Source organism: Nothoprocta perdicaria, unplaced genomic scaffold (assembly GCF_003342845.1).
Source record: "Nothoprocta perdicaria isolate Ctin4 unplaced genomic scaffold, notPer1 scaffold_64, whole genome shotgun sequence".
In the NCBI taxonomy this organism is placed as follows: Eukaryota; Metazoa; Chordata; class Aves; order Tinamiformes; family Tinamidae; genus Nothoprocta; species Nothoprocta perdicaria.
In genome coordinates, this window is record NW_020455910.1 from 2,888,506 (window position 1) to 2,910,923 (window position 22,418).

General features: G+C 44.7%; 1 protein-coding gene across 1 annotated transcript in view; it reads left to right on the plus strand.

Moving 5' to 3' along the window:
- Positions 1-19,437, plus strand: part of VPS13B (vacuolar protein sorting 13 homolog B) — a 399,744-nt gene extending 380,307 nt beyond the window's left edge. Inside the window, exons 56-61 of the mRNA XM_026049995.1 lie at positions 1,159-1,335; positions 2,208-2,378; positions 9,012-9,188; positions 11,754-11,856; positions 12,500-12,749; positions 18,133-19,437. Coding sequence (XP_025905780.1) covers positions 1,159-1,335; positions 2,208-2,378; positions 9,012-9,188; positions 11,754-11,856; positions 12,500-12,749; positions 18,133-18,363 — 1,109 coding nt within the window. The 3' untranslated portion in view covers positions 18,364-19,437. The remainder of the gene's footprint in view (positions 1-1,158; positions 1,336-2,207; positions 2,379-9,011; positions 9,189-11,753; positions 11,857-12,499; positions 12,750-18,132) is intronic.
- The last annotated feature ends 2,981 nt before the right edge of the window (positions 19,438-22,418 follow it).

Below are 22,418 nucleotides of genomic sequence, written 5' to 3' on the forward strand. Positions count from 1 at the left end.
GAGTAACATTTTCTCCTCTGTTCAGTTTCATGATTCAGCCTTCCACGGGAGTGACTGGGAGGGGTTACTAGAGCACGAGCAGAGCATCTGGCTAGCAGCAGTTTGCGGGGACGGAATGGGAATGAGGAGGGCAATGCAAATCAAGGGCTCGCCGCAGGAGAGCRGGAGGCAGAGCGGTCCATCCTGCAGCCCCCGTCCCTGTCGTGCCTCGTGTCATCCCGGCAGCACTGCTGGAAATTCACCGGTCTCGGAGACCAAGCGGGTCCTGCTCAATCTTCATTGTCATTTCTGAATCACTGTCTCTGGAAGGCCGAAGGAAAACGTGTTTGCAGCCCCATTTCCCTGGAAGGATCTGCTGCCAACCGGCCTGGGAAAGGCAGGACCTGCAGCCGGCTTTCCAGCAAGCCTTATAGCAGATTGCACTTGGCCATCCAGCAAGCTGCTGGCAACCCTGCATTTATATAGGAAACCAGATCCACAGATACCTCTCCTGGGATATGCATAAGGAATACTCCCCTATGAGTAACCTAATCAGCATGTAGATGTCATTGCTGTTTACACAACTGCACTGAGAAAAAGACATTTGCCTGGCGTTCGCTACACTCCGCAAGAAAATGATCAGCTTAGAAGGGTTGGGGTGGATTTAAAATAACTTCTTAAGCACTTGTCAGAAATCTGCATCCCCTTTCCTAACACTCCATCAAGCAATTGACCTCCACACTCCTGTAAAGCAGCACGTTGTATCAGTGTAAACCTGCTGTCACGGKTCTATCACACAGGGATGTGAAATCACAACGCTGCCTTCCAGTGTGTAAAGCCCGTGGAGCAGGATAAGCTTTCGGGGCTATTTCTCCTTAGCTGTTAGGATCCAGCATCCATCTCCCTAGCACACTTTTAGCAGAAATACGGGAAGCTCCTGGAAGGAAGTCATTCTAAAGCTATTTGTGAGTTTGCCAGAAGGATTTCTTTGATTTACGAAGTATGAAAGATTGCCATTTCTGAATTCATAGTGGATGAGTTATTTCCCGTGTTTTGCTCAAAGGAAGTTCATAATGTGATGAATTCTAGTGTGAAAAAGCGAATTAAGGAATAACCTTTTCACAACTGCTGCTTCTGCAGTTTTTGCAGCCGTAACGCTTGTCTCCTTTCTCTGCACAGGCTGGGTTGTTGGATCTCTGGAAATCCTTGGAAGCCCGGCCAGCCTGGTGAGAAGCATAGGGAATGGCATAGCGGATTTCTTTAGGCTCCCATATGAAGGGCTCACCAGAGGCCCAGGAGCATTTGTGAGTGGAGTTTCCAGAGGAACAACGTCATTTGTAAAGCACATTTCCAAAGGTAGAGTCTCACTGTGTTACTCCGACTGCTGCTTTGTTGTCGTGCGCCGTTGAAGGATGTGTTAAAGTTTTAAACAAAATTGCTTGCAGCTCTGCTTGGCTTGCTAGCTTGCAGGGAAATGCTGGGAGGGTAACAAAGCCCATACATAACATCTTATGTATTAAACAGATCACTGCTTAACTGCAGCGTGCAAGAATGTCTCAGAAACTTCAGAATTTTAAACCTCCCATTGGGAAAGCGAGATTGGCGCAGCCACTATTTCATGCAATAACTTCAGGAATGGTCAATTACCAAGGTGTTCTGTGCTCCTGCTAGCCATCAGAAATTCTACCCGGCGTTGCCTCATCATATTTATTATTCCTTTTTAAAAAGTAGATACAGTTGTCATAACTTTGTAAGTACAGGGATAGGTTTTGACAGGAGGGCAGAGCTGGATTTAAAGCCCAAGCGGCTTTTGCTTCCCGAAGTCTGTTTAAACAGTGCCATCGTGTGGCCTCGCAGCCCGGCCAGCCTCCGCTCCGGAGCCTTCTTGGGGCTCCCGCAGTAAATATCTGTTTACCTCTCCATCCCCTCCTGTTACGGCTAGGTCAGAGGGGCAGAAATGTGGGAGCAGGGGCAGGATGTTCGGACGAGGTGGTTCTTCCCGCTTGGCCAGGCAAAGCTGGTGGAGGCTAATGTGAAAGGCATGACGTGCACCATAGGAAGGGTCACTGATGCTTCGCACGCGCTCGAGAATGTTACACGTGGGCAACATGTCAACTGCCTTGCCGTTGTGCTCGCGAGCACAGTTTTGCAGGGAGGCACAGAACATCTTTGTGGTTTAAATTAAAGCATTCTGGTCCGGACCCAAATGTATATCTCCATGTATTTAGGTACACTGACGTCAATTACCAATCTGGCAACGAGTCTCGCTCGGAATATGGATAGGCTGTCCCTGGATGAGGAGCACTACAACAGGCAAGAGGAATGGAGAAGGCAGCTGCCCGAGAACCTGGGAGAAGGACTCCGGCAGGGGCTCTCCCGCTTAGGCATTAGCCTGCTAGGTAACGTACTGTTAAATATCTGGTTGGGTGATACTGCTGTCTTGTGATCTGCTCATCAGCCTTTTCTGCTTGCRAGTTGTAATTGCAGCATCTGATTTTGTCTATTTGTTTTTTCTTTTAAAATAGGCACACTGTATCTATATGTGATGTTGTTTCTTTTTATCCAGGTGTATAGTGACTTTTTTTTTCCCTGATAAAATAATTGCAGAAACAGATCGAATTTGCACTCTTTTGTCTTTATGAAATGCTTTCCTTGGTACATGATATATTGTTCAGAAGARAAGAATAATTCTGCCCAGGGCAGGGTGACTTGTAACCAAGTCAGCACATAGACGTCATCAGGGTGATGTTTACTTTCCAGTGAGTTATAGTAATGTCTTCTGAAACTGACTGTTTTTCTTCTGCACTGTAGATATTGGTGGTTCTTGGTCATTTTTGAAAATCACTTAAACTTACTGCAAAAAAATAAATCAGCTTTGAGGACGAATTCTGATTTTACAGGCACACCCAGATCAACCTGATTCAGTGCAATTCTATTCACCAAGCAGCCAAGTGCCATGGTCAGAGGTGAAGATTACTCCATCCCTTTCAAAATAGCGCCTAAACATTTGAAAACTGRCCCTCACTGGAAAAACTCTGAAAGAAGTTTTGCAGTAAGGAGCTGGATTTTCTACGTTGYTTCTATTTGTCCCCCTGCAAAGGAATGCAGAGTTGTGTTGTTTGGCAGAGTTCCTTAGGACGTATTAAAGAGCATGAATCCCTTCGAGATCAAAGTGACCAAAAGCAGTCCAGTGCAAAAGGTTAGAAGAGATGAAGCTTGAAAGGATTTGTCCTCCTTCCTAATCTTCAGTAGTRTACACAACTCCTCAATTTGCAACCGCAACCCTGAAAGCCCCAAAGAGGAAGTGGTAAAAACGTTACAAGTTTGGGTTAAGTTACTGGAAATTATTTTAAGCAATAACATTAGATGATGTGAAGCACTGTCATTTGATAATGCCTGTAAACTGGCAAGCGAGTGTCCTGGGAGAAATGTGCATAAAGAAAGGAGCAATTTCATATATTAGTAGCTACTATCCCAATAGTAAACCCTTACTGGGGTTGCAAATCAAAGGCAGTTCAGAGAAGGTTTTATTTTTCCTTCTTGTTTTATTGGGCTAAGGGCAGGCAGGTTGAGTAGCTGGATGAAAGATTATCCTTTTAGAAGCAGCGTGTCAGCCTGGTGTGCGTGTGTGCTGGTGAAAGGCTTCGGGGAGCTTGGCTCGGTTACTAATAAGGCAGCAAGATAACGTCGTGGCTCTCCCCTCGACCGGCGCTCCAGAGCCCTGCAGAGCTAAAAGCAGCAGCTGCTGCAGCCTGAGAGAAGAGCAAAACTGAGTAGCTTTGGTTGCAGCAGTTCGGCAGTTCAGGAATAACGGGAATTACAGTGTGCATTCACAAATGTACGGTGTGTTACAGTGTTCCTGCGCGTGGGGCTTTCCTTGTGGGAAGGCTTCTGAGTTCAGAAAAAAAAAACAAAAATTATAATTCCGTGTCCATGATTGCCTAAGAAATTCATGTTAGAAGAAACATTAAAACTTGTATTGGCATTAAACAGAGCTTCTCGGCAAGCTAGGCATTGACGATCTCCTTCTTTCTCSTGTTGTTTTTATGTGGAGATTCCTCAGTGCTAAATACCTCTATTCATAGTGGCAGCAACATCTAACCATCCAAACAAATACCCAAGGTTACTGTGTAACTGGGATTGACAAGTAGAGGACCTGTCATTAGGCGAGGAATCAGAAATATTTCAGTGAAGTCGTATCGCACATAAATATTTATTTAAACTTGATTTATAAAAGAACATTTTCCCTGTACACACAGCAGCATTCATGAAATTTGTGCTGYGATCTGAGCTATGAATAGACCTGCACTGCAATTTTTGCAGTCACGTCAGAAAGCCGTTTCTCTCCTGACCATATGGTTTAATGAATATTGTGGCTTATCCCCAAAAACCAGTTGGCATTGAAGAGGAGTACCACTGTGCTGCTTTCTTTCAGAGGCACCTTTAGAGTAAACGTGAAAGTGCTTACTCAAAAATACCTCCAGGTTCTTCATACATAACRAAACAAAACGGAGCGGCGATGTTATTTTCCTTTGCAGACATCTCCTTTGCAGACAGACTGCAGAAGAGTTCAGATGAGTACAAAAATGCAGAGAGCGCACCCCTTCCGAGCCATAATTTCTATCATTCTGTAATTGTAGGATTGAAAACTGTAAAGAGCTGAAGAGCACAAGTAGTCAAAGTGCTGTCATGTTTATAAAATCCATCCCAATCGTGCAAGCGGCCGAAAGAAGGGCAGTGCAGATGCMATGCCGAGGCACAGGCATGTACGAGGACTCGAATCCCCGATCCGCTGTGCTATCTCCCTAGAAAAAATTAGTTTCACTTCTGATTTTTCTGAAAATCGGGCTCTCGGTGGCCCCAATTCAGCAAAGCACTTAAGCATGTGCTTAAGAGCTTTGCTGAATCAGGGCCAAAATCGTGTACTCTTGTCTCCTTCTCAGTGCAAGTTGTTCCTTGTGGTACATTCTTAAGTGCTTTGTCCTGTCTAGTTTTAAATGACTCAGGCACTGTCAGGGTGTTGTTTGATTTGATTGTTATCTTTGGCTGGCTGTTTTCTTCTTCCCTAGTTTGGGGGAGACTTCTGGGTCTTTTTAGTAACATTTGTACTTGAGAAGAAGCAAAAGCTTATGATAGGTGTGTTTTTCTTTTAAGCAATTAGATAAAAAAAAAAATGTGAAATTGTACTTAAAATGTTTAGATGATAGGTGCTCTCTGCCAAGGAGTAGATCTTCTGCATTTTCTATGACAGGGTCMGGCTTAAAACAATAATTTATAGTGGCATTAAAGAGAATATTGAAACGATGAACTTCTTTATTTTCGACTGCTGATCCTAATGAAAAATAAGAAATCAAAGGAACTTCCTTCAGGAAACTGAGCATTGCCAAAGAAGTGAAAAGCACGACGTCTGCAGGGCTGTGCACACTAGTTACTTCTTTGCTGCTCTTTAGCGAGATGAATTGATAGCAATAGTGGCTGACAGTGTAATTGGGGTGCTAACCATCGTAAAGCCTAGATTTCGAAAGCTCAGATTTATATTATTAAGAATTCTTGTTATTTTTGTTGTTTGTAGCTGCCACTTCATCAGGACCACTTTACATTAGGCTCTCTGTGAACAAGATAGAGACAGTCTCATTAGCCGTGGTGATCTTGTTGCTTCACACACTAATCCTGCATATTTATTAATGCACAGTTAACTCTAAAATAACATTAAAAAAAATTAATTGTATTTTCATGAGCCATTTGCCACATAGTGACTGCCATCCATATTTTCAGAGCATGGAAGACTTTCGGCAATCCAACCGGGTGACAGAAAAAAAGAAAAGGGAACAAAACAGTTTCAGTTTTGCTAACTTCCAGCCTCTTGGCAAGACACGGACAGTTTCACGTGGGGACATTTTTTTTTTCCAGATATTTCTTGGWCTGCGTGAGCTCGCTGCGGATGAGCCGAGCGTGGCTGCCTGCTGCAAGCAGAGCCCTYGCCACGTCCACCAGCGCTGCAGGGCTTTCGGAGCAGGAACCGGTTGCCTGCACTAATCAAATTCTTCTTGAAGTAATACCGTGACATACTCTGAACCATCCCAATTTTGTAGTTATCAAAGTATCTTTTTTATGAATACTCARCAACATATATTAACTGGAGCGCACCCCAGCTGATGCTTAGCAGATGTTATGGTGTTGCTGGAACCTCTTTGGTCCAGTAACGGAAGAATATGTTTTTGTTTTGTTGCTTTGGTGTTTAATTTTATTGGGGTTTTCTTTATACATACATAATGCTTGTGTACATATGTGGACATCATATAAAATTGAAAGCCTATGGTGAGGAGGGAGAACAAAACAGGGAGCTGTTTTATAAAGCAGCAAAGCGAACGGACAGGGGACATGCAGGAGAAAGGGTAGGGACAGCAGCAGGTMACTGTAGCAGTCTCCAGGCCGTGAGGGTGAGATGAGAATGGGAGGAAGCACTAGGGGTACCTCACACTCTGCCTCCCCGATACCCCRATGCAGCGAGGGACATCCTGCATGGTGCTTCTTCCACTCATTTTATGTTGGAAAGTGAGGAGCCACATGGACATCATCAAGGAATAGTTTCTTTGCATGGCTYCTGGTACTGGGAGATGTGGTGAACCTCAGATGTGCATCACCAGGATCTCACTGCTGCTGGGTTTGAGGCTGTTCAGCCTTTGACCTTTTTGCCTGTGACCACACGTGTTTTGGCAGGCAGGGAGCTGCACAGAGCTGGCCACCCTACCCAGGGGTCACAGGACCCAGCCACAGGCACRCGGAGAGCTCCAGCTTAGTTAGAGGAGCAAGTTTAAAGCTTACAGGTTTCGTGGGCATGACCCCAGCACGTGAATGAGTTAAGCCACTGAGTTACAACCCGAGGTAAGAGCCTAGGGAGGGCGAGGGGAGAGAGAGAGCAAGCAAGACCATTGGTCATATTTTCTGCAGGTACCAAGACAGAGTTTGCAAAAGGATTGGAAGGACGAAGGCRGTGGCTTCACAGACAAGTTCAGAGCATGCACAAAATGGCAGAATAACAGCAAGTGTGGAAGTATTAAACAAGTGGCTAAATAAGCTCTATATTATTTGGGGTACTACATAAATAATCTTATAGAGCACAGTCACAGCAGTCTCCATTCTGTTTCCTTGTCCTCTGGGCCTAATTCCAGCTGAGAAGTGCCTGGAGCATACCACAGGTCCTTTGGAGTAGGCTCTTATTTATTATTACCTTATAACATTGCTCAAGTGTATTGCAGTAAATAATTTACTAGTGCTAGGACTTAGGTGGATTACATTTAATAAGGCAATAACTTCTGTTCTGAAAGTGCAGTTGCTGCGGATGACCTCGAGAGATAGAGTGAAGGAGGTCGAGGGGTAACGTGATAGTGGAAACCCAGCAGAGCACCAGGTATTGGGTTATGCCTGCACAGGCACCACAGCCACACCAAAGAGAAGACAGAACAAACGATCCCCACTGTGTAATGTCATGCTGGGGTATTATTTTAGTACTAGTGAAGCAGTCGTATTGGAAATTGTATCACTGCCAGGGCACGGAATTAAGGGAGCTTTGTAGCTTGAAGCTTCATAGCATCTTTGTGGTACAAAGAGGAGAGGCTGAGCTGAGCAGGCGGCTTTGGGGAGGGAGCTCAGCAAAAACTGAGTATCACAATAAAAACGAAACAACATTTTTCTGAAGAAATACTATGCATTTATCAGTAAATCATATACATACAAAAGCTGGAAGCAGCATCTCTAAGAGGAGAGATGATTATGGGACTCCCAGGCTATGCGAGTTGCAGATGGATAACATTCCAGCACGGAGATCTAGGGAGACGTGTCCTTCTCCTCATCTGTGTCCTTTATTTGGAGTGAACACCCGTGTACCAGTGCAGTGTTAGTTCTGGTTGTTCAGAGTCAGCAAGTTCTCCGTTTCTCTGGTRAACAGTAACTAAAACCATGTGAAGAGCAGCGAGCAGCCAGCTGACGGGCGCACGTCGCGCTGCGGGGCACATGGGCCCGCGTGGCTGTGCAGGCCCTGTGGATCTGCCGCCCCGTGCRAAGCAGCATCTCCAAAGAGCAAAAAAGCCTGGTTGCCACCGGGACATGGCGCCTGCCCCTTCGGGAATTGCTTTATGTGGCTGTTGGCAGCAGAAGGTGCCAGAGGAGGCTGTTTGTGGAGCACCGAGCAAAGGCCTCGGGACGCGGCGGGCCGGTTCCGATGCCGCTTGGGCCGGTCACCGGGCCCGCGTTTCCAGATAGCTTATCTGTCAAAATTACAATAACTAGAGACATGCCCGTGGTTAAGTGGCTAGAGTAAACACCAGATCAAAGGAATGTCCCACCTCACATACCTGTTTACATTTGGGAAGATTTAAGTTGAAGTTCTCTGTTGATACTAAAAGCTGGGAAGGTCACCGTGTCACTTGTAAAAGTTTGACCCAGGCACATTAAAGTAAAATATGATCGTTTTCACAAAAAAGTAACAAAAAGTCCCAAAGTCTAATTCTGCTAATCTTAGTAGTATATCAGAAGTTGCATTAGCTTATGAACATTTCTGGCAGTGGAAGAGGATATAAAAATGATCTATTGAATACAGGCAGTTTTTATTCTCATGGAGTCAATCTCAGGCTTACATGAAAATCTCATTTCCATAACTGCTAAAGTGTCCTGAAACTGATGGATTTTATTCCAAGACCAACATTTTYAGGATTGCTACATAAGATGAGCTAAACTACAGCAACTCAGTGAAAGAATTTAGTGAAAGTAATTGAAAGATGAAAACATACTATCCAGTTAAGTGATGCGGAGTTTTGAAAAAGGTAAAATACACTAAAAGGAAGCAGAGATTTCACTGAAACTTCAGCTGAGGAGTCGTTTAGTTAACTGCATGTGTGTACTGCAAATACAGYGATATAGGAGGGGTGGGGTTCAGCCTGCAGCCACAACCAGCATTCAGTTCCAGTAGTAAGATTTCCTCCGATTCCGGGATATTAATCTTCATTAACCACTGGGGACTCTTGTTTTTCCAGGTGCAATTGCCGGGATTGTAGATCAGCCCATGCAGAATTTTCAGAAGATATCCGAGGGCYCGGCTTCCGCGGGGCACAAAGCCAAAGGCGTTATCTCCGGAGTGGGAAAGGGGATCATGGGGGTCTTCACCAAGCCCATCGGCGGCGCGGCCGAGCTCGTCTCCCAGACGGGCTACGGTGAGTTGCTCTGCTTTCCAGCATCACCCCTTAAATGTGCRTGAGATATTTAAAATAGCCCTCGAACACAGCAAAAAACAGGCTGCTGGGTCAGCTTCCATGACTCAGTAGCTGGGTGCCTTGGAGAAAGGCTTAGAAATACAGCTGAATAGTTAGGAATGTTGTGTGCCTTTTCTTAAAAATCAGGCCAGGCTTCTCCCTTGTGTTACGGAGCAGTCTCATACAGCACCAGAAAGAGAGAGCGCAAAGACCGTGAAGTAATTCTTGGAATACAGCAGGATTAGTTACAGAAACATATGTGCCACAAAAGGGTTCCTGACATATATGTAATTGAGCAACACTCTCCCCAATTAGAGCGTTATTTTGAGATCACTTTGTTGCAGCAAGGGAAGAGCTGTGTTATCTTTAAATAAATAGGGAGTTACGTTATGGGGAGAAACGAGTGGGCTGTGTAGTGGGAAACATCCGCTTCCAACTGGAGCGTTGCGGGAAGCGCGGCCCGGGATTAGGTGCCCGGATCACCCCTAAGCAGCCCCGGGGACCCTTCCAGCCCCGCGACGCGCTCGGGGGCACTGCTGGTCAGGCCCTGCAGGTTAATGTAAATGCTTCAGGACCGCTGAGGACTGCAAAAGATAAAGATGAAGTAGAAAAATTATACCGATTTATTTGCTTTCAGTATCATGAACTCTAAGCTGCTGGTCTGGATACTGAAAAAAAAAGAGGGAGGAAGCAGGGCTGGGRGAACTGGTGATACAAAACCTGTAAATATAAATATGCCGTTAATTTTGCTTCACTAAAACAAATCCTGAAAATTAAGGTATTTAATCATAGCTTATATTTCCTGTAACATTGGTTAGAATAGCAGTTCTCCCAGAGCTRAAGTTCAGAATTCCCTCTCCCCACTGCCTCTCACAAATGCCCAACTCAGCAACTCAAAGCAACCAGTTTAAGGAAAAAGCTACTAACATAACCTGCCGCAAGGGAGTGAATAGTTCCCTTTAATAAGGTGGTTGTTAGCTACCTCTAAATAATTGCCCTGACTTTATCTCGTTTGCATGAGTGTAAATAATAGCTGCTGCTCAGAATTATGCACCCCATACGTGTACAACACTTATCTGCAAATCAGGAACTGCCAGAAACATTGCGGGGCTGTTTTGGGCTGAGCACACGGTATTTTGTAGCCTGGGGATTACAGTTTTTGTAGCCTGGGGATTGCAGTTTCTGGAGTTCACTCCAGTGCGGTCTTTACCCACAGCAGCAGAGGGACACTTCTCGTGGCCGCTATGGTCTACGGCACGTCATGTTTTCCAAGAGCATGTGACAAAAAGAGTTASCCAGGAAAAAAACATAAAAAACTGTATCAATAATAGCTGACAGTGCGTGAGAGGAGAGCACAGAAGAGTTTGAGTAAGTCTTACCCACAACTGGGTTGGAAGTGGGACCGTGCCTCTTGGGGGGACCGAGGGGTGGGGGACCACACAGAACTAAACACATGTTCTCTCTTTCTCCATCTGTAAATGACATTTTCACTCACATAATGCTGAGAACCTCTGTAAGCCAACTGCTACAACTGGGATGCTGCTTTTAAGTATTACCATCAACATGTGTGTTAAAAATTAAAGCTTTTTTTTTTTCCAGTGCTGATGTTTTGTTTAAATTATTGTCCATTGTGTGAAAAGGAATCTTAAGTTATTGACACCCTTGTGCAAAAATGCCTTTAGCTTCAGTGGAATGCTTAATTAGACAAAATAAGTTTTCTTTGTTTACTTAAAAAGTAACTTTGCACTAAACGTTGTAACACTGAGGCTTACTGCTTATCCTAGTTTCCGTCTGTCTTATAAAAACATTTAGAACCACTTTCGTTTGCAATTTTTTGCAAGCCGTGGATCTCTTTCTGGTGGCCGTGCCTTATTTTCATAAGGTTACAAGCCACCTGAAAGCACCCACCCTGCAGCATCTTCAGTTTGGGACAGTCCGTTTAGAAACCTGCTTAACAGCTCCTCACAGTCTGCATTCGGTGCTGGCCCTAAGAAGAATTCACAATAAAACAGATGCCCCGGGAGATCTCATAAATGTGTATGGATCTGTGTTTAACAGCTGGATTAAGTAACTGAACATTTAAATATAGTATCTAGGCAAACTTTCCTTCTAATTTGTACCGATCATGACACGTATGTGGAAGTATTTTAATATTAAGCAAGGAAGTTAGCAATGATCTTGATTTTTTATACATAAATTGTAAGTGATGTGTCCGATCCCACTCTGAAATGATAGCTCTCAGGAGCATTGTGTTTCTCTTAATTGCTGGTGTATGGCTGATATTAAGAACATTCAGTGTTTTTTTTCTCTGTTGTTTCTTTCTAAGGCAAGATCACTGGGGTTAAGTGCACAACTCTTACATTGTAATATTTAATGAATTATCTTGACTGCAGCTTCCAAAGATGTGACATCATTTTGGATCTGCACTATTTTATGAACTGCTCTAAACAGATGACATCACTGCAGCATGTAACTGTTTTGTAGAAAACAACTGGTAAAAAAAACCCTGAAATTCTCTTGCCACAGGTATTTTGCATGGAGCTGGACTTTCTCAGCTTCCCAAGCAGCGCTCTCATCCAAATGATCAACATGTTGAGCAGGCTCCAAACAGCCACGTCAAATATGTCTGGTAAAATTATTTAGACACTTGCTCATTTTTACATCCACATTGTTTATTAATAGGTTCTGGCCGGTGGTCAAGTTAACAGGCTGCTTCCCTAGGAAAGGCTGAGTTATGGCAGTTTGTTTAGGAACATTAAACACAAAGGTAGTGCATAGAAACCCAATCTGCAAATGATGGGCTGCTGATCTGCTTCCAGCTTTGGAACTACAGAGCTGATCTTTATTTAATGGCATTCAGTGAGTTCTTACTTATTTATCGTTGCCCAAGAAAAATACTGCACTTCTCCAGAAACAGCTGTTAGTGAAGATAGGTTTATTTTCTGCCTTGAATTTGTAATCCTCTTTTAAGGGTAATTTTTCTATTAGGATAGGAAATCGGCTGACCTAGGGTGGGTATTAGGCCAGTTTTGCAGTGAATGATTAAAGAGTTTTGATAAATAACAGTTTGACATTTAYCTTGTAAATCTCAAGTCTTACATCTTTCAGTATAGGAGAGTTCAGTATTAAAAGAGTATTCACCTGCTTTTATATATAAATATATATATATGTGCGTGATAGCTTAAGTAAAAACATTTAGTGATCGAAAGAAGTACTTAATTATCCAATGCATAACACTGTTTTTTTCTTTTTTTTTTCCTTCGTTAATGCAGGAAAATGCTGCACTCTCTGGGAAGGCCAGAAGTCCACATGGCCCTCGATGTGATGATTGTGAGTGGCTCGGGGCAGCAGCACGAGGGCTGCTTGCTGCTCACCTCAGAGGTGCTCTTTGTGGTCAGCCTCAGCGAGGACACCCAGCAGCAGGCSTTCCCCGTGACCGAGGTCGACTGCCTGGAGGACCAACAGCAAAAGAACCTGCTGAGGGTGCAGCTAAAACAGCAGAGGGTGCCTTGTGATGTGGAGGTAAGGGCTGAGGAACATTGTGCTCCCCTGATAAAACTGCCATCGTGGTGTTTTTGATGCCAGGCCTACTCAGCTTTGGATTGAGATGCCAGAGATATTAAGTCCCAGACCAAGGGACATGTTGTTTTCCCACATCTCACTGTTTACTCTGTCACTGTATGGATAAAACAAAGGTGTCTTCTCCCTTCTCTCCTGACGCTGATTATAGAACTTAAAAATCCATGCCAGTAATATTCTGAGGGAAAAAGAAGAGGAAATGTGGGATCTTGGTAAGGAGCAAGTCTGTTCTGCCAAGGTTCTCATGACCAACATCACGTGTGTGAGGTGGTCATTGCTGGCAWGTGGAGGTGCTTGGCCATTGCCTGCAAACTCAGAGCGAGGACAGGTCCTTCTCTTGGAACCATTCAGTGATGCTGAGGTTCACTCCCTGTGGCGTATTTCTCATCTTGCCAAGTTTAACACAATGGTCTTATTTGGCTACTAGCTCAATTTAGTTCCTTATGTCCTCCAATTCTTGCAAATGGAAACTTTAATTTAAAGACTTCAACCTACTACTATTAACAGGCTACTGCCCTGAAGGAGAAGGGGAGATATCTGCTTCTTCCTGGGGTATTTTATGTGCTCAGCCCATCCTAGCCCCAGCTTTAGCTCCAGCCTTGATTTTTTTATTGCACTAGAGCAGCTGTGGTGGCTGTTGTCTTTGTAAACACGACCAGCTTTTGAGGCACTGGACCAAATGCACGCCCTTCTTTCTTTGTGAGGTTCTGGATAGATAAATGAGAGCCCTGCTGCAGTGGCACAGCAGTGCCAGCAGCTGGAAGCCTTCAGCCACGCAGCCTCGGGCATCAGCTCCTTTGCTGACACAGGCTCTGGAGAATGCAGGGAAAATGTGTGGTATGAGGCACACAAGCCTGCAGCCAAGGTGGAGTGGGATCAGTGATGGCAAGGCAGCAAAAGCTGATTCTGATACTCCGAAAACCAGACCTGGCGTAAGTATTTATTTAGAGTGCACAAGTGGGTGCTGGAGTGTGCATGAAGGTATGAAGAAATATGTTCTATAGCAGCTGAAAGGAAGGCAGATAGGAATAACTTGACTTTAATTTGGGGACTACACAATAGGAGATTCCAAAAGCTTTCAGAAAGCTAGAGGATGGTTAAGGTTGGAAGGGACCTCTAGAGGTCATCTAGTCCAAACACCCGGCTCCAAGGGATTTAGATTCTGTGATGCTGTGGCCCTGTGCTCTCTGTTCTAGGTGTCCTTACTTGAGCAGGTGGGTTGGACTAGATGATCTCTAGAAGTCCTTCCAACCTCAACCATCCTGTGATTTGGTGATTTGAAGGTTGCCTAGAGTCATGCTTTTGCAGTTAGTGTTCCCATATATTCTTTTCTTGGTGGATTGGGAAATTTCATGCTTTGTAGGTTGGTTTGTTGTTTGTTTGTTTGTTTGTTCTTTGTAGCAGAAGATGACAGTTCTGCAGTGCTTGGGGCTGGACTGTACAGCCTTGGTGCTGATGGCAGCCCTGGCCCCTCTGGTCTTCAACAAGGGCTTGTGTGAATAATCTTCAGCCATGGTTAAGGAAAGGAGCAGCAAGCAGTGGCTTGCTGATGAGTGCTTTCGGAGCTGCAGACCTACACCTAATAGACATAACTCTTCAATACCAGTGGTAGGCCATCCTGTTGCATTGCAGATGTCCTCAGCTGAAGCGCAAACACTTCTGCACATGACGGCGGTAGAGCCGGCCAAAACTTGGCTGAAAAGTGCCATTAAATCAACAAAAATATTATGATAAGTTTAGGGGATGATGTTACTGAATGTGAATTTTAGCTATTTTCCTGATTAATTTAGTCAAAAATCCTAGAAGCAGTAACGGTAAATTGAAACGCTTCATTTCAACATTATAAAGTCTATTTTTTGTCTTATTTTGCTCCATAAATAATTGCCAAAAAGTTTTGTTTCAGCTCTGCCCAAAACAGTTTCTCCCCTTCCCTCTCCTCAGCTTCTTGGAACTATTAGGAAACAAAACATGCGTTGTTCCACAGCTGTAATCACCAGAGATGTTATAGAGCACATGCTTTGACTCCTTCAGCAATAGGTCTGTCTGATAGCTTGTTCGTCCTCACAGTATATAACTTAATCCATCTGGCTAGGAGCAGACTGGATGAATTCTTGAGAACTCTGGCACTGACAACGCTGTTATTGAAAGGGAAGCATTAATTGTACTTGGATTATCTTGAGATAATTGAGGCACTGCTTGCTTCCAGACGCACGTCAGACTCCAAAAGGCGGCTCTTCCAGCTGCTCTTGGTATAGCTCGTGATATCAAGGAGACAGCAGAAAGCTGAAGAGCCCGGGAATTTCAGGGTTTCTTTCTGATGAGCTGCAACAGGGATTTCGTGATAGTGTGCGTATATCATCTTTGCAGCTTAACTGACTTCTGGATTTTTCAGAGCAGTAAAAAAAGCCCAAAGAACTCTTTCTTTCTCACTCACTGAGTTTGCACAAAACAGGCCTTTAGTGCTGCGTCCACATCCAGCTTGTACACCAAATAGCTATTTGTGATTTGATTAGAAGTGCTGAGGAATTATTTTCTCTAAGCCATAAAAGGAGGAGGAAGAAATTCTAGAAGGCTTCTGTAGTTCTTAACCCCAAAATGTTAATATGAAAAGACAAGCTATCTTGAAGATTCCTCAAGCAGATAGATTAAGCAACCCGTGACCAAGTTTGGATTCGTCTAACGGTTTGGCTATTAACATGGTAATTGTTCACACTGGGGGTTAAAGCACGCAGTGACACTGTTACGTCCAATTTAGGGTAAAATGTGGACCAAAAGCAATTCCAAGTTTCTGTTGTTGTCTTGACAGTACAAGCTAAACTGAAACTGGCTGGAGAAGAAAATGGTTACAGATGAAGTCATCTGGAAGCAAGCAGGGTCCCAGTTACTTTGGAGGACCATCCAAGTGCAGTTAATATTTCCTGCTGAATAATTTTGCTATCTATCTGTGGGATATGGCCCGGGGCTGGATGAGGAATGGGCTCTCGGTGGTGCCAGCACCATTTCCATCTCCTCTGACAACTTTGATCTTTCGGTCACTGTGGAGTCAGGACTATAACCTCAGCTTCCCCTGGCCTCACCTGCCTAGAAACAGAAATCAGGAAAAAATGTGGAGCCACCCACGTACACGATTTGCCTCATAACTTATCATCTAGCTTACATAGGTGCTATTTTAGCATATTTCTCATCTTTAAACTGGTAAAACCGACTGCAGAGACACTTTATTTCTGTGACACGAGGCTGAGGACGTGGTTCCRACCCCATTCTCCCCTGTTAGCCATGTGTCTGCCACAGCAGTAGGCTCCTGATTTTTCACTCCCTCCAAGGTCGCTCATGGAAACCACACTTTGCCCATTTCACCATTAGGATCAAACTCTGCGCTCCCGAGCTTGCTCACGTGCCTGCTTCCTTCAGCATTCTTCTGAGGATGATTGAAAACAGGAGTGYTTCTACTTGCTGAGCAGCAAATCCGTCTCCAAAGGCGTAGTAAAAGACCAGAGGGGACTGTTTTGATTTGGATGTGATGTGTGCCACTATCTGTCTTATTAATTCTTTCTTCAGATAGGTGARGATTTATTTTTTTATGCAGAGATGTGACAAGATACTATTCCCAGATGTTTMATTGAACCCAATTGTCCTGTTTGAAAATCATCACGTGTACTGAGATATCTCTAATGCTTTCTTAAAGATAGCCAGGAAAAAAAAAGGACAGTCTTTCAATCATCTGTATGGCATCCAATGAAGACACTATAAACCCTTCAAGAATGAGAGTGGTCAGCAATTCTCCAAGAGTAAATAAGGAAGCATCAAAACCTACCCTAGGGTCATTTCTACTTTTCTGTCATTTGTATTTTGGGAAAATAAGCTTTATTCTGAATGACTTGGCTCGTGATGTCAYGGAAGCGTCCAGGGCTGTATGTCTGAAAAGTCTTGTTTTGAGTTCTTGCTTCTAGCTTGACGCGCCCTCGCACGCGTTCCCCTCGCAGGCTGGTTCCGCTTGGCTCCGGTGCCTCCCAAAGAAGGGCAGCGCCGCTTGCTCTGCCAGGGCCAGCCTCGGCCAAGGCTTTCCATCTACGACGTTGGCACCTTTGGGCCATGCTGGTTTTGCTGTCCTTTTTTCCAACAGACGTGGGTTACCTGCGTCTCTCTCAAACTTGAGCTTCTACCTATCTCAGCCTGCAAACAGGGATTTCTTCAAAGAAGTCCTTCCAGCTCATGCTGGTGTGTTCTTTTTCTCTTCAGTTTCTTTTCCTAAATTATATGTTCCAACAATCTTTAGTAAAACCCTTTTTTAAAATAAAAAACAGAGCAATTCTGTTGAATTACTCAAATGCTCTGACCCCGAGTGGTATTTTTGTCTTACCAGAGAGACACAGATGGCCACAGGCCCTCCTAGTTACACCATTTGACTGGGAAGTAGATTCAGGCACTTATTCCCAAGCTCATTAAAGACTTAAATACTTCCCTGCTAGAGCTGTGGGCTGTTGCGATTTTTTAATTGTATTTTGTGAAGAAAATTAGTTGGCTAATTAGGACAGCTGCCTGATAAGCACTGCCAAGAACTGCTGGCCTTTTGCTGAAGTGGCTGAGAAGCTTTGCCCATCTGCAAGTTGATCTGTGGTAAAAACCTCTCCTGAGTCCATTCCTGGAAGTCTCGGGCGACACTGCCTCTGCTTTTGCATGGCAGAGCTAGAGCTTCTCAGCGTAGATATGTTCGAAATACCAAAGGAGAGGACTAAGCCACAGATCCCAACTTTGGGGAGAATTCCGCTTATGAGAACGTCCACTGTAAGATCCCTGAGGGGAAAAGCTTTCGGTTACACAGAAGGCAGCRCTGAACTTAGCGTCGTTACGTGAAGCCCGGTGTCTGTGTTCCCCTAATCCCAGAATCACAGAATATTCAAGGTTGGAAGGAACCTCTAAAGGTCATCTAGTCCAAGCCCCTGCTCCAGCAGGGACACCCAGAGCACGGGGCACAGGGAGGCATCCAGGCGGGTTTTGAAGACCTCCAGAGAAGGAGACTCCACAGCCTCCCTGGGCAGCCTGTGCCAGGGCTCTGGCACCCTCACAGGAAAGAAGTTCTTCCTCACATGGAGATGGAACCTCCTGTGTTGCAGMTTATGGCCATTTCCCCTTGTCCTATCACTGGTCACCAATGAAAACAGCCTGTCCCCTTCTTCCCTGCATTCTCCCTTCCTGAACTTGTGCATGTTAATCAGATCCCCTCTCAGCCCTCTCTTCTCCAGAGAAAACAGGCCCAGTTCATTCAGCCCCTCCTCATACGAGAGAGGTTCCGTTTTCTAACGGCTCTAACGTTTGCTGCTTCCAGGCAGAGGGAGCCCGGGAGAGGCTGTCGGAGCAGCAGTACAGCCGCCTCGTGGACTACGTGACCAGGGCCTCGTGCCACCTGGCGCCGGGCTCGGCCCCGGCCTCGGCGCCGCCGCCGCCCGCCGCCGCCACCACAACCTACCGCTACGGCGCCGAGCCCAGCCATGCCCGGGTGTTCCTCAGCACCTTCACCATGGTCAAAAACAGAGCCTTGAGGAAGGGCTTTAATTAATGGGTGGTCGTGGCAAGAGGAGCGGCCTCGTACCGTTTCGGAAGCGGGGCTTGCTGTGCAGGGCACTGCGCCATGGAGGTACACGTCGCTGTTGGGACGTTCTGTTCAGCAACAGAATTACACCTAATAACAGCTTGTCTAACATTCCTGCTGTCCAGCTGAGGACTAGTGCTGGGAGGAAAGCGCTAGTCTAACAGACCAAGTGGCAACGGGACAGTATTGGASTACAAAGTGAACCAAAATGCTTTGTCCTTTCAATACCCGAAAAAAAAMCAGAGAATAAGGAAAATTTGAGTGCACAGACACATTTTTGCCCAACACAAAAATTCTATCAATACCTCCTATATCATATTTTAGGGTCTGCCAGTTTCTGTTATAAACCAGGTTTATAACTCAGCTGTAAAAACTAGCTCAAGGTTGAGCTTTCGCCCCTACCCCACACACACTCCTCCCAACATGTACGTCCTGAGGCAAAACATTTTCCCCCACTAAATCTGGAAAACCCAGTATGGCTGTTTTAAGTTACTAGTGACAGCTGGGTTTTAGCACCACTTTAACCTTAAAATAGCTTCCTTTATTTGACTGAAGTTTTGCAGGACATTAGTCCTTAATGTAAACTAGTGCCTTTGTGCGGTTTGGAGAACAAAACGCTAACTACGACATCCATTTATTTTTAAAACTGTCTGTATACAGAGACTTTATTTTATCCACCATGAAATTTTCGGAGGGACTTTCATCATATGTGTGGCGTTGTGCGTTGTCTGGTAGTTATTTGGGAGGCAGTAACATGCAGTTTAGAAACGGAGTCGCCTTCAATTTAGTGCTCCGTCTCCTTCAACTCCACCAAAAATCCATGAGCTCCATGTAACGCAGAAGGGCAGGTGCTGAGCGTAGCCTTGCTCGGTATCACTTCCTTCTTATCTCCACCACTACCATAGTGCATTTTCTTACTTAAGGCTTAATTTATTTTAAGCTTATCATATCTGAAGTGATAAGAACAGGCATATTCAGCAACATGAAGCAAAAATACRATTTTTTTTCAATTTATCCAACAGTATAAACCCACAGACTCCAGTTACATTAATGGTGAGTGATGCTATCGTGATTCACTTCAGATACAATGTTAAACACGTTCAAAACAAATGAGCTTTCTACATGTCTTATTGTYAGCTCTTTTACAAGTTGTAATGGGCAAGAAATTGCTCTCTCCCAGCATGGTTAGGTTGCTTTATAGACCAAACGTGGCTGCGGCAGCTTTATTTTAGAAAACAAAAGCTTACTTGTTTAAAACTGTGGTACCTTTTCTCCCCTTTTCTATGTAATTATGGCCACAAACTTCTGGAACATGGCCAGAATTGGAGAGTCTTTAAGAACTGGAATAAAATATGTTCATCAGATTGAGCAAATAATGATACTTTAGTTAATATCTTCTATGCATACTGGCTATGACCAAATGCACRGTAAATGAGAATGTAGTAATTGCGATGTTTGTTTTGCTTTTTTGTTTAGTTGGGTTTTTTTGAGTTCTGCTTTGTTAAAAGTGGCATCTAGAAGCTGATTCTCTTGTACACTGAAATGCAGGAGTCTGGGATCTGACTTTCTTGAATGTGAAATGAACCCATCCATTATCAACATTTCATACCGCGATTTAGTAACTCAGTCATTGTTTAAGTAACACTATTTAAAAAATGTGTACATATATATATTTTCCTCATTCCTGAATATTTTCTGGAAATAGTTTAATACTTCTAATTTTGCAGATGGTGCATAAATTGTAATATAAGGAGATTGTTTAAAGATAATAAAGATTCTTGCTACGGTGTTTGCTTTTTGTGCTATTTGGTCACTACATTAAGTAAATGAGCGGGTTCTTGCACAGACCAAGGACAATAAAGGCAGCCGAGCTTCACGGAGACCCCCGAGGGGGAAGATTCCTCCCAGTAGGTGACTGGTCTTTGTCATATACCAGAAGATGCAAATGGCTCCTGACAGTGCTCTGGAAGCAGGAACTGATGAGGAGCTTGCCAGAACATGTGCTGAAAAGTTTTACGGTTTTGTGACTAACTGAATCAAAACAGCACTGTAGTCACCATTCAAATTAGAGTAATCTGTTCATTCTGTATGTAGGAYGCAGACCGGCCAAGAGGACGCAAACCCACCTGTGAAAAATGATGGAAGGCAGCAATTTAGTTTCCAAAAGCCTGCAGATTGCTGCCATTGTTTAAGATTATAGCGGTGTTTTTCCTGAATTATTTTCTCCTGGAATAAACACTTGCTTAAGTTACACTCTTCTTCAGAGACTTAAGCGAGCATCTTTACTGCATTAGGCAGGTTCTTTCTCCCCCTTCTGACCACATGTATGGAAACACGTGTGGAGACGGCCAATAAATCAGCCTCCCCCTGCATACGAGCTGCACAAACTATGAAAACAAAGTTGTCCGGAGAGCAGCTGCCTGTACTTAGCTGCTAAAGCGCTCCAATGTGTACGCTTAAAACATACCTACACTCATAATGCTCTTTAGCCCTGGAGAGCTCACGACTTCAAATATATCTTTTTAGTTTGCTTCCAGAGCAATCAATCATTCCTCAAACACTCGAGAATAAAGCACGCCAGCCAAAAATTGGAAGGCATAGCCAGGCTGATGCAAGGCAAGACCTTTCCCAAAGTAGTTTAGGTCAAACAATTCCTTTTTATATATTTCATATATAAATATAGCAAAACCTTGGAGGTCAGTTGGGGCTGGGCTCCGAGCTCCAGCACATGTTCTCCAGAGCTGCGTCTCCCACGAACAGCAGGCCAGGCCCTGCAGCGAGCAGCTGCTGCAGGACCAACGCACGGCGCCTCCTGCGCCTCCCCGCTCCCGCTCGGCTGCAGGACACAGCCATAGGCAGGATCGGGATTAAGGGAGCTCTCCCTGGCAAAGGCGAGGGGGAGGCTGAAGGGACTGCAGGACTGATGCTGGTGAGGGGCRCTTGCTAAGAAAGAAAATTCCCTGTCAGCTTCGCAGGTGAGAAAATTCTGCTCACGCTCATGTTAGGACTCAACTTCGGGCTGTTTTTTACTGCCTGCGGAAAGGATGCGTTTGTTTTGCAGCCATTGTGAAACCTCAGCCTAAATAGAAAGAAAGTAACAGCACAAACATGAAAGGAAGAGCCCACTTTTGTCTTTAATGCATTTAGCCAAAGACACCTCTGGTCGCGCGCTCTGCTGCAGGATCAGRAGGGATCTTGGAGCACGAGACTCCCGTTCCTCTAAGTAGTAGATGCGAGGAGTAAGAACCCAAATACGCAGAGTGTAACTGCCGTTGGCTGTAGCAATTTATAAGACTTAGAATTTAAAAGTAAATTAATTTAAAGCAACTGGGAAAAATACTGGGGCTAGAGCTGTGGGGAGGGCAGCTCCCTGGGCCAGCACACGTGGCAGTAGCAGCGTCCCTGCCTGCAAAGCTGTCAGTTTGACTGAAGAGCCCAGGCTCTCTCAACCTGCAGACATGCCCCAGAAAACGCTAGGCAGTGCTGAACGGCAAACACTGTTTATACTGTACATTGGGGAGATAAATTGCTATCATTTGCTATTGTTAAGCTTTGGTTTACGTTTGTAGGAGCGGGGATTATTTTGATTACTAGATAGTTTCCCCTGCACCACTAATGTCAAATTACTTCTTTGGTCTGCACTGTGTATATGGAAAGTTTAAAGAAAATCCCTTGTTCCTGCATACTAGTCTTCTGGATCAAATATGTTACTTAAAYAGCTCTCAGTAGTGCAAATGTTGCTCACTGATACCTATTAAGTGTTAAGAAGTTAATGGTCCATTTAAAATAATAAAAGTTACGCCAAACAGAATCTGAACTTGAGACCTTCAAATACGATACAGATGGGCTGATCTGTCACACGCCTCCATCCAGAGCCCCCCCTGCTTCCACGTGAGGCCACGGGGCTCCTCTCGCAGCCCCCACGTTGGGCAGTGGGGAGCCACAGCCCCAGCAGCACCGCGGACCCCAGCTATGGGCAAAACTCATCCCACACGCCCGGTGAGGAGGCGCCCCATAGTCCA